This window comes from Ceratotherium simum, chromosome 16, assembly GCF_057802395.1.
Source record: "Ceratotherium simum simum isolate JZ-2026a chromosome 16, ASM5780239v1, whole genome shotgun sequence".
NCBI classification, from domain to species: Eukaryota; Metazoa; Chordata; class Mammalia; order Perissodactyla; family Rhinocerotidae; genus Ceratotherium; species Ceratotherium simum.
This window is the reverse complement of record NC_141915.1, coordinates 62,490,213-62,502,825: the sequence shown is the minus strand read 5'-3', so window position 1 is coordinate 62,502,825 and position 12,613 is coordinate 62,490,213. Positions and strand designations below refer to the sequence as shown.

General features: G+C 49.6%; 1 protein-coding gene across 7 annotated transcripts in view; it reads right to left on the bottom strand.

Annotated features, from left to right (window-relative positions):
- TBCD (tubulin folding cofactor D) overlaps positions 1-12,613 on the bottom strand; it is a 202,786-nt gene that overhangs the window by 69,958 nt on the left and 120,215 nt on the right. For all 7 annotated transcript variants that reach the window (XM_087441863.1, XM_087441861.1, XM_087441864.1 and 4 more), the window contains 2 exons: positions 6,268-6,325; positions 37-66 (listed from right to left, as the gene is read on the bottom strand). In XM_087441863.1, coding sequence (XP_087297989.1) covers positions 37-66; positions 6,268-6,325 — 88 coding nt within the window. The remainder of the gene's footprint in view (positions 1-36; positions 67-6,267; positions 6,326-12,613) is intronic.

Below are 12,613 nucleotides of genomic sequence, written 5' to 3'. Positions count from 1 at the left end.
AGTTTTAGGAATCAAGATTTTAAAAAGTGACCATACCTGTCTTCCCACATTCTCCTGGAAAGCAGCCTACGGAACAGAGAGAACAAACAGCAGGTGAGTTAGGGCTGCACTTTGTTGAACATCAGGAGACAGATTCAAAACAAACAAATGACCCATGGCTTCAAGCTCTTAAATAAAAGTCCCCATTGTTGGTGATCAGAGCCTCAAGCCTCATTCTATGTCCTGGTGCTTTTGAAAACCACAATTTAAGAATTCGAGTTTATAAAATCAGGCACATCCTGAAAAGCGGCCTTCAGCTGCTAACACTGAGCTCCACACCAGAGCCTCATTTGAGGCCCTAGACGTAAAAAGGGGAAGAGAGCCAAATCCATTGGTTAAACAAAAGCCCAACCCCAAATCATTATCCTGAGAATTCTGGGACTCCAGGTCACGTGATGGGGAGCCCTGGAATGGCCTGGGCTCCTCATGCCACCAGCCCCAGGAGCTGTCACAGACCGGCGCCAAGTCTTGCACACAGGCCGAGAGCAGGGCTTCTAAGACGGTCAAAATATTAACTTAAACAGAATGAGGTATCTTTGTGTGGACTTCCTTTAAAATGCCTCTCCACTTCCCTGGTGCTCCTTCCTCCTCCACCTCCAACCCCGCCCTGCTTAGGTGTGATGGCTAGATCAGACCAAGCAGGCTGTCCAAGCAGTGACAATGGCAGGGCCTGTGCACAGCAACAGACAATGCCTCCTTTCCCATTTATCGGCCAGCTGGTGCCTCCGACTTAGCTCTCCCCAAGCAGCCAGGGCTCAGAGCTGCCCAGGCAGCTGGAGACATGGGACACCAGCGATCACAAGACGCCAAGTGCAGCTGCACAGCTGCCACCTCGTCGCCACATGCCATCAGCATGTGACGGGTCAGAGGTCAGAAATCAAGGCAGCGATGGCTTCAGGGAACACCCCAGGAGGGGCATCCCCCTACCTGCAGATGCCAAAACCTTGCCCTGCGCCCACCACCTCTTTTGCACAGAGTAACCCCATCTGCGGGCAAGCGCACGGGCCCAGGCCCTCCCAACCTCAGTAACCATCACCTGCAAGCAGGGGTGACCCGGCACACAGCATGAAACGTGAGCACAAACAAGAGCCAAAACGGGCAAAGCGCATCTTGATCTGGGGAGGCGGCTTCACAGTAAGAGAAGTGTTATTCCCAGTTACTAGGGACTCAATCCTTACACTTTCAAATGAGCTTCAAACAAATGCATCTTCTACTTTTCACGGTTTAAATTTTGCATCTACTGGGAAAGCAGGGGTACACTTAGACGGTGTTCAGTGCAAAGAATTTCCCCTTAATTTTAAAGATTTTATTTATTTTATTTTTTCCCCCCAAAGCCCCAGTGGATAGTTGTATGTCGTAGCTGCACATCCTTCTAGTTGCTGTATGCGGGACTCGGCCTCAGGATGAACGGAGAAGTGGTGCCTCGATGCCCACCCGGGATCCGAACCCGGGCCACCAGCATCGCAGCGCGCGCACTTAACCACCAAGCCACAGGGCCGGCCCTACCCTTAATTTTAAAGAATTTTAATTTTAACTTGAAAAAGAAAAAAAATATTTCTATCGTTGTATTTCACCTCTTCCCCAGGGTTCATAAAGGGATCAGCGGTTTGATTTTTGTTACTGCTTTCCATAAAAATGTCTTACATTACAGTAAACAGAAAATATAAAAGTTAATTTTTAAGTACAGATTTAACAAAAGATTCTCACTGTATTTCAGAGTCTTACAATTCCTGCCTGTGGGTTAAAATCAGGGCAAAACTATGAAGACTTCTCAAGGAATCCCGGGGCTTTCTACTGAAGCTGATGACAAAAGAGAAACTACAGGAACCCAGAGGGGGTTCTGAGCTCTCCTGGCAAACTCCTGAAACACGCAAGTCTTGAAAGGGCCTGCGGCAGAGCAGGACTCATCTCCTTCCTATCTCAGGACACGGAGAGAGGCAGGCTGTCAGAAGCCATCAATGACCAGGAGACCCTCTAATTGGGAGGGTTAGAGAGAGGAGGCAGCGCTGACCCCTGGCCCTACAGCATCCGTTCCTAAGATAGACATCTGCTGAGCACCCACCGCGTGTCACCAACCTTGCCAGGCATGGGTGGCTGAGGAGGAAACGGAGGGCCGGCCTCTAGGCACATGAGCTGCCACTGAAACCAGATGGTGAAAAGGCCCAGAACCAACTTGGAAACACCTCGTGGTGATGTGCAACAGAAAACAATGGAACAAGTGGCAGATGGGGCGTCCTCCAACATCATATCACTGCACTTAGATGAAACAGAGAAATGCCTTCACTAAAGAGAAAAGCAGAAAAGCTGGAAAGACCTCTAGCAAGTAAAGAAATTAACTTAATAATTTAAAATATTTCCCAAGAAACAAAAAACAAAATAGGCCTAGATGGGTTCACTGGTGATTTCTACCAAACATTTAAAGTGGAAACAAACAAGAAGAGGCAAGAACACTCTCAACTCCTTCCATGGGTCCAAATTACCCTAATTCCAAAGCCAGACAAAATATCACAACAAATGAAAACTACAGACCAATATCCCTTACGAATACAGACTCAAAAATTCTCAACAAAACTTTGGCAAACCAAATCCAGCAACATATGAAAAAGGATTATACCAGGTCAAGTGGCATTTATCCCAGGGATGCAAGGTCAGTTTACTATCTGAAAATCAATATAATACACCACATTAACAGAATAAAGGACAAAAACCACATGACCATCTCAAAATCTAACATCCTTTTGTGATGATAAAAAAAGGGGGGGCTTGCTCTGTGGCATAACAGTTAAGTTTGGTGTGCTCTGCTTCAGCAGCCCAGGTTCGTAGGTTTGGATCCCAGGCGTGGACCTATTCCACTCACCAAGCCATGCTGTGGTGGCGACTCACATACAAAATAGAGGAAGATGGGCACAGATGTTAGCTCAGAGCGAATCTCCCTCAAGCAAAAAAAAAAAAACGAGAAGGATTGGCAACAGATGTTAGCGCAGGGTGAATCTTCCTCAGCACAAGAAAAACTCCCAACAAACTAGCAGAACTTCCTCAACTTGCTAAAGGGTATTTACGAAAAACTCACAGCTAACATCGTACTTGATGGTGAAACAATGAATGTTGTCCTGAGATTGGGAACAAGGCAAGGATGTCCACTCTCACCACTTCTACTTAGCAGTATACTGGCAGCTCATCTTACCAGTGCAGTCAGGCAAGAAAAGAAATAAAAGGAATCAAGACTGGAAATGAAAAAGTAAACTTTTCTTTATTCACAAATGACAAGATCCTGTACGTAGAAAACTATAAGGAATGCACACACGCCCCACAACCAGACCTGATAAACAAGTTCAAACAAACGAAGAACAGAGTGAAGTCTCTTCCATTTTCCACATCTTCCTCCTAACAGAGCCCAGCTCTGAGTGTGGCAGCAGCTGGCCATGTCCACCTCAGAGCCACCGCGATGCACAACCTCAGGGAACCTTCGTGAACAGCCCTGGGAACCACGAGTCCACATCCCACAGGCCCTCACGTGGTGCTGGGGGCTCTGCAAAGCGTGTGAAGAGGGGTGACAGCCCTGGGGCAGGCTCTTCTGCCCCTGAGAACAGAAGCCGTGGCCTGAGAAGGGCAGAGCCGAAAGAACTATGACCCTGGTGCTGCCATCCAGGCCCCAGGCTGCCCCCGCCTGGCCTCCTTCCTGTGGGAGAGCAACAAGCCGTCATAGGCCTAGGCCGCGTTTCCCGGGATTTCTGTAGAAGCAGCGAGGTCGAACAGTACTGATGCAGGAAGTGCCCACCCCATTTTAACAACCACTCACATGGGCACCTCGCCAGGATAGCCACACCACCGCCCTCCACCTGTCCTCTCCCACCTAACCAGTCCTTCCCTGGCCGCCCCAGCCACTCCAGCCTGCGCTGTCCACCCTCACCTCTGAGTCTGAAGGCCCTGAGCTTGAGTGTGACAGTAACGACCCCAAAATGTGTCCCCATGTTGGCCTGGCTGCCTCTGAGGGCACGGGATCATCCCCAGCATAACGCTCATTCTCCAATTTTCATGGTGGCACCTCATCTGCTGGAGGTGAGAACACACCTGTGCGTTCTGTCATCAATTCTTATTTCTCATCTCACCTTTGACCTCGCCAGGCACAAGTTACACAGCGTCTCCTGCAAACCTAATTTTTAAATCTGCACCAACCTCTTCAGACTCTCCTCTACAAGCTTCTTTCTGTTAATTTTTTTAAAACCTTACTGACATATAACATACATACAGAAAAGTGCACAAATCGTCAATGTGCAGTTCAACAAATGATCACAAAGTGATGATTTTCCAGGTTCTTCCATACAGACACCTCAACCTTGTCTGTCTCACAAACTCACACAACCTCTACCTGGACCTCACGGGTCCCTGAGGCACAGCTGCTTCACTCACCTTCTACCACCAAACCCCCAACGTGTGTCCACTCCTCTCCTGGCTCCTAAAAACCCCCTTTCAGGGGCTGGCCCCGTGGCATAGCGGTTAAGTGCGCGTGCTCTCCTGCTGGCTGCCCCGGTTCAGATCCCGGGTGCGCACTGATGCGCTGCTTGTCAGGCCATGCTGTGGTGGCGTCCCATATAAAGTGGAGGAAGATGGGCACGGATGTTAGCTCAGGGCCAGTCTTCCTCAGCAAAAAGAGGAGGATTGGCAGATGTTAGCTCAGGGCTGATCTTCCTCACAAAAAAAAAAAAAAGAAAAGAAAAACCCCCTTTCAGCCTCCAAGCCTGTGAGCAGAGTGGTCCCAAGCCAGGCCCTCTCTGACTCACTTGCCCATCCAGCTGGGGCTCCACCACTCCCGAGACAGGAAAATCTGCCTCCCTGTGATGTGGTGGAGAGGGCAATCCTCTCAGACTTTCGATCTGACCCCTCTGGGCGCCCTCTCTATCCACAGAAGAGTTCATGTCACATCAAACGAAATCCACCGCACCCCCCCCCCCCGTCTCTGCCAACACTGTGGGCTTCAGAAAATCCTCACCAGGTCCCAGCACGCCTTCAGCCTGCCTCTTGACTTGGCCCTTGCCTTCAGCTGGTCTCCTAGTCTGATGGCCGCAGCAGCCCGGGCACGCCCCCAGCAGGCTCCGGCTAAGCCTGACCTATGCCCCAGAGGGCACCAGGGCCCTCCCGGCTTCATCTTGCCCACCGCCCACAGCCAGCCTCTCCCCTGCATCTTTCTCAAGTGCTGCCTTTGTGTCCATTCTCGACCTCTTAGAGCTTGTGCAGCTGCTTGTCTGAATCTACAACTGAGGCTCTCGTCTTCAGACAGGTCTGCCCTGTCAGCTGCCAAGCTCTCTGCAGAACCAGGGTCCACCATTCAAGGTACTCAGTCCCTGCTTCCAGTCCCTCACAACCTACACCAGCCCATGAGTCTGAGCCTCATCTAAGCAACTGCCCATCAAGAAGACGGCCAAGCATGAAGCCGGAGCACAGCCATTGACATCTCCAGAGCATCCTAGGGACACAGCCCTGCAGCCACCACCTCTCAGTGGCGCCCAGGGGAACCGCCCGAAGCAGAGCTCAGGGCCACAGCCTCACTCTGTTGGAGGAGCAGTGAGGTCAGCCGTGCGGAGGCTCCTGGCCAGCGCCTTTCACACGCAACTGTGGAGCCTGCGAAAAGCTCTTTGCATCCAGAATCCACCCCAACGTGACCGGGCTCTGGGGGGCCAGGCACTGGTGTTCAAACACATCAAGCCTTGCTGGGGCCGCCAGACACATCCAGTGAGGCCTTGGGCCGAGTGAAGTGACCACATGAAGCTGAGCTGTCCTCTGCTCAGTGACGGCTCCTCCTGAGGCTTGGAGCCGCCTGGTCTGCATCACACCAGGTCTTGCTCACAGAACCCACCTTCTTCTCCTTCTTCAGAGCTCAGGCCACCTGGAGCTGTGTCTGCTCATCCACCTACAATGCTCCAGAGATAGCTGCAGTTCTCAGCATGCTTGGAGTGGGAGCATTTGATCCTGACCACCCTTCCCAGGCTAAGACCACCCCCATCCCCAGGAAACCCAGAGGACGGGAACTGCGCTCCATCGTGTGGCTTCCCCAGGAGCCGCCCTCAACGGTTCCCTCACCAGCTCCCCTCGTGTTGCTCCTGCTGACAAGTAAGCTGCTGGGTGGCAAGGGGCAGTGTTGGGGAGAGCATGCAGCTCAGCTGGGCAGAGCATCACAGTTCAGCACCCACCCCACACTGGCACGAAAAAGAACAAAACAGGGAAACTTACAGAGGCTGCTCTCCTGCAGGTTACGTTGCGGTCAAACACTGCAGCAATCACCAGTGCACTGTGAAAAAGAGGGAAAACGATTAAATTAAAAGGAAATCTGCCAAAGAACACAGACCCTGGGACACTGACGAGAGAGCCTTGTCTTTCACTTGCTTGTTCCTGACTCCTCGCTCGTTGGCCGCTCACCGCACACTCAAGGCTCTCGAGAGACGCTCAAGAGGGAGCTGAAGGTGGCCGCCCCTGAGGCTGACAAGAGCCACGTGACGGGGCACACCTGAGTGCCAGTGAAGTCACAGGGAGAAGAGCTGCCATGCATGAGGCCTCGGGGGGCAGACATGTTCAGCCTGCTCTGGGGGGCATCTGACAGAAGCAGGGTGCCCCAGAGGCTGGGAACTGGCAGCATGGTGGGGGCGGGGAACAGGGCTGACACAGACACCCCAGGGCTAAGGCAAGAGCCTTGCTTCGTGGACAATAAGCACAAACAGAAACCACGGGCAGCAGCGGAGCCCAGAGAGGCCTCCGGGAGCAACTACCCCAGAAACGGCCTGGCCAAGTACAGAAAACAGCTCTCAGGGGTCACGCAAAGTCCTACAGATGGCATGTCCCCCCTCCAAGCCAAACCATGACCACACTCAGAAAGAAAGAAGCCTTTCCAAACTGATAACATTCATCAGGCTTCATTTAAAACCTCTCTTCGTCAGATCCTCACATTTAACTGTTATGGATAAACCAGAAAGCACTCCTTTGACTTTGCAGGGCTTTGGTGACAACAGAAATCAAAGGATTGGGGCAGGTATAGAGACAAGATGTTGTTTCTCAATACCACTTGAGAATCTGCATCTCATATCAGCCTACAGAGAAAATGTTTTGAAAAAGGGTATTTCAAGACACACAGAGGTCACCCCAAAGGGACGTCGCCCGCCTGCCCGACAGCAGGGGGCCTGACACCACCCTCACTCCTGTTTCTACATCTTGAACTTCTTCCTCCCACCAAATTCTTGGGATGTTCCCCTAGCACGTCCACATTTTCCAGTTCTTCAGCCTAAACAACAATAAATAATAAAGCTGACCCCTCCAGCTGCACCGTGCCTGTGGATACCCCTATGTGGGGCAGATTAATGCTCCCTCCCAAAGCTGTCCAGGTGCTGTGAATGTGATACATTACCTGGCAAAGGGGAGTTAATGCTGGGGACACAATTAGGTTTGCTGATCAACGGACCTCGCGATAGGGAGATTATCCCAGTAGACCCGGTGTAATCACAAAGGTTCTTAGAAATGGGAGCACGAGGCGGGAGAGGGAGAACCAGACAGACACAGCTTGAGAGGGACTCAGCCCACAGCTGCTGGCTTTGAAGGTGGAGGAAGGGCCACGAGCCAAGGAGTGCGGCAGCCTCTAGAAGCTGGAAAAGGCGGGACTCGGCTTCTCCCCCGAACCAGCCCAGGCCACACCTTGGTTCCAGCCCAGTGAGACCTGTGTCTGGATGGACCCTATTATCATTCCTTCCACTAGTTGAAGCTGAGAGTAATTTCAGCAAAACTCTATTAACAGAAAGTTATTCCCTCTTCCTCTCTCAACTCTTTACTATATTATAAACTATAGCCAAAAAGAGATTTAAAAAAACCAGGCTTAAAACTAAAGGAAATTCACCTTACTTTACCAGGAACATTTTAAAATTAATTGATTCTATTTCAACGTCATAATGGCTTTTGTTAACAAAATATCAGAAATCATTAAACTGATCAAGATATGTATTAATGTGATCTTATAATAACTATATAACTATTGTTCTTAAAAAGTATTTGGTGTTTCATTCTAAATATATTCTCAGAATTAATGGAAACTGAAGTATTACATATTAATAAGAGCCTCTTTTTTTAATCCATAAGATCATATCTAGGAATATCTAGGAAAAGATATTAACCAAGAATTTCTGCTTTCCTTTAATATCCGACAAGAAAAATGTGGACTTATATCTTTATTGAGTCTGAGTCCAGGCAATACTACCAAAAGTTCACATTTTACACTGAATTCTTGAAATTTCCTGTCAATTTATTTGTCCTAAATTACAATTTTTAAATTATGGAACACTAATTAATGAGGAGAGATGGAAAAAATATAGAAAAGAAACTTAAAATCACCTGCCATCCTACAAGCTGGCCATAACCCCTTTAAGGTCACTGCTAAGTTAAGAGTCAATTTAAACAACTCTTCTAAGGTAGCCAGACCAGGAGCACCCCTGATGAGGCCCAAGGCCCCTCGGACTCCCAGCCACCTGTCTATGGACACTCTGACCCTGCCCAGGGCAGGCTGAGTCCAATTTCAACCAAGCTTTTCTTGATGCAGCCATAGCCACTAAGAAAAGTCACAAGTTGTGTTCTGTGCCACCCACACTGCACAGGGGAGGTCTGCCAAGCAGTGCAAGTCGCCAGGTGAGCCCATTTGAGAGTGAACCTGCTCTGCGGAACCAAATGAAGACAGCTGAGCTTTGAGCCTTTAAGTTCATGTTGCAACTGAGCCAAAATATGAACAGAAGACTGTGCTGGAGGTTTGTTTCTAGTTTTGTCGTGTCTGTGTATTACTTCCCTTCCTTCCAGCCCACTCCCCTGAAACCACAGCTGGCAGCCACACGGAAGGGGCTTCGTGCTCTTTCTCACACGCTGTCCTGCATCCGGGCAGCTCCACACAGTTACCTGTTAGTTACCTGAGGGGCCCAGGCCGAGCTCCGGCCGCCCCCAACTGCAGAGCTCCTCTCACAGCGACAACCATGTGAAACCATGCTCACACTCACCTCCCGGCACCCCACCTCTGTGTTCAGCCTCAGGTAGGTCTGTGGAAGCCCAGTGCCTCTAACTGGTGGGGCAGCTGCGGTGGGGCCAGCGCACGTGTCTCAGTCCTTGTGTTTACTGGCCACAGAGCAATAATTCTTAAAGACACTATGTGGGAGCCCCAGAAGGGGCTCTGTTTCTGAGTAACATGGAGCAGAAACAAATGTGGATAGCAAGCAGTGGTCTACCTCTGCTGTCCTCTTTACAGCAAGCCCACACTGCCATGCAGGCACAGGAAGCAGACCTCCCACACAGCTCGCATGGACGCGGGCAAGGCTGCCCACACGGGCCACACACACAGGCGCAGCTCGCCCTCAGGGCAGCTTCTGAGAGGACTGCCACGGATGTAGCCTGCACACCTGACCACAGGGCACTCAGATGGTCTCACCCACTTCAATCAGGTGGGCTTTTGTATTCACAAGTAAATGGCTTAAAATATTTACTCCTTTATCCATATTTACCAAACCTCACAGAAAGTAGTATGACAAATATAACAATGCCACTCACAAAACACAGCTTTTAAGAAGTATAGATTCTCTTTTTTGAGCAAGATTGGCCCTGGGGTAACATCTGTTGCCAATCTTCCTCCTTTTTTCCGTTTTTTCTCCCCAAAGCCCCAGTAGATAGTTCTATGTCATAGTTGTACATCCTTCTAGTTGCTCTATGTGGGACGCCACCTCAGCATGGCTTGATGAGCAGTGTGAGGTCCGTACCGGGATGCGAACTCGCGAACCCTGGGCCACAAAAGCAGAACGCACAAACTTAACTGCTGAGCCACTTGTTGGGCCAGCCCTAACAAATGTAGACTCTTAATTCAACAAAGCAACTGTGTACATACCTACAAATGTGACAGGTTTTTAATACTGTTTGATTTGGACTAAATAAAAAAAAAACTACTCTAATTTCACACTTTCAGAACAAAACTTGCTTATCTAGAAATACCAGTGTATTTCAATTAAAACAAGGCATGACAATATTGATGAAATATAATACAAAAGCTGCCACAGGCCTCCGATGTCCCTTGTGCCTCTGAAGTTCTTCTCAGCAAGACGAGGCTGAGTGTGAGTCAAGATTTTCATCTCACATTTCACAGTCGGGCTGTGAAGACGGCAACGCAGGCCTGTCTGTTGGGCTGGGGCGCGTCTCAGGTGTCCTCCCGTTTGCTTTCACTCAGGAGTTTATGCCATACTTCAGGTTTCCCAACACAGAGAAATGGTCTGTGTCAAACAGAAAGGGACTTTCTTTCCTGTCCGAGTCGGGGGAGCTGCGTGCCTCGACCTGCCCCGGCCTGCCCGACCTCCAGGCTCCTGGTTTTTAGCAGGTTCAGCAAAGAGCAGGTCTTCCCCCAAACTCAATCTTTGTTAATTGGTATAATATTTTATAGCAATAAAAAGAAAAATATACTGTTTTTACCTTAAATAACACTAATCCAGTCATTTCAAAGCCAAATTTTTTTAAATATCAGACTAAATATTTACCATCCATTCACATTGTTTGAAAGCTGCAAATCACATTGTTTTTCGAGTAAAATGTAAGACCTGCCTATGGCTGAATTTTCCTTCCCTAAATCATGAGAATCAAACCTCACACCAGTTAACACAATGATAAAACATAAGAACTTTTTAAAGACCTTTAAGTCACAGCAGAGCTAAAATGGAGGCTGAGAGATTTACCAGGGGACAGACAGGGACACTCTGGTCAGTAACTGCCACTCCACTTTTCTTGAAAAACAGCAGGGTACCTTCCCTCTGGAAGTCTGCCACTGACAAACGCTGAGTGAGAACAAGATGTAGCTTTGAGCAATGCTGGCCATTTCCTGATTTTTCAGGACAGTCTTGCCCTCGAGGAGGAGATCTGGGAGCCAATCCCCAGGCTGCCCACGCTGCTCTGCTCGCAGGGCTTGCTCTGCAGGCTGAGAGTGTGCGCTGCCCCCGGCGCAGGAGGGGCCCTGCAGGGCTGATGTCAACAGGAGCTCGGCTTACAAAAGAGTTTCAGGTGAGGAAATCGGTAGAAGGTGACGGCCAACGCACAAGCTGGCAAGAGCACGGGTTCATTTTTTTTTCCTTTTTGCAAATTAGCTTTTGATTACTGGTGAGAAGATATTTTCTAGATAATGCACAACCATTCCGTACCATTTGAACTTTATGTGTTTCATTGTTCCTAACCTACACTTGGTTCTTCAGGAAGCCCTATTTACTGTTACACAAAATAATTATTCTAGCCCTTAATCTGTCTGTGTACAATTAGGAAATACAGGTTTTCAAAACCGACCAACACTAATTCAAAATATGATTAAATTTACCTAAAAACTTCCTTTTCAATATTTATAAAACAGAGAGGATCGGTACATATTCAGATGGTAAGGTGAAGAACAGTTCCTCCAAGTTCCTTTAGGAAAAGGAAGGAGCTGGCCCTGAGTTCACCCCCTAACGGGCTGTATGAGGAGGCGAATGGCCACAGTCCGACCCTCCCTCTGTGTGGGCACCCTTGCTGAGCCCAGTCGTGCCTTCTCATTATTGGTACTGCCCTGCTTCCCTTCATCAGACATTTCTATTTCATTTACACAATTACATTTTGATCTCAACTGTCTACCTTTGCAGGATCCACTAAAGAGTTTGTGAAAGTATAAAAATATCAAGATTTTATCATGTGCCAGGATTAACAGGCTTAAAAGCTGACAATTAAAATGTGGTCACTTATTACAAACCAAGGAAGGCAGATCTCGAAGGACACACCCCAACCGATACTCCTGGGGCAGCGTCCTCCAGGCTCACCTGGCACCCATGACTCACCTCCCAGCCCCCTCCCCGCCCCCTGTGCCTGCAGTCTGGATGGACCAGGAAGGGCTGGTGCACAGGCTCCCTCAGAACCTGCCAAACTGGACTGAGAAGCCTGCCAGCACGGCTCCAAAAGGCACTTGCTGACCCGATCCTGGGATGGGCGCGGGGAGAGGGGACAAGAGGGGCCTTTTAAGCAGAAACTCCATGAGGCTACTTACTCTGGGGTTAATTAGGAGAAATCAGAAAGGCTCTGAAGCAGGAGCCTCAGAGCTCCCCTGCCAGCTGGTGGTTTCGGGGTGTGACTCGCAGTAAACTCATGAGCAACCCTTGGGCATGCCCAGGAAGTCAAGGGAATGTAACCTCCACCAAGATCAAAGGACCCAAGGAGAACCCAATGAGCTTCTGCAGACAGACGCTGGCCACCACCACACAGTAACTGTTCTCTGGTCCCTCAGGCTCAATAAACGTCCTAAAATGAGTCCCAGCTCAGAAAGGTCAGTGTTCTGAACACCCACCTCCTCACCTCCCATCACAGTCCAGACAGAAGCTGCACTTACCAGACACACCAGCAGGTGGGGGGGTCCCCTGTAGATCTCCACAAGACCCCACATGGAACCCCCACAGGATGGCTCGGCCCTGCCCTCTCAACTACAAGCAGATCTGCAAAGTCACTTTCACTCTGACACGGGCCGCCTGCACAGACCCGCACAGCACAGTCATGGGCCTCGTCAGAGCCCTCT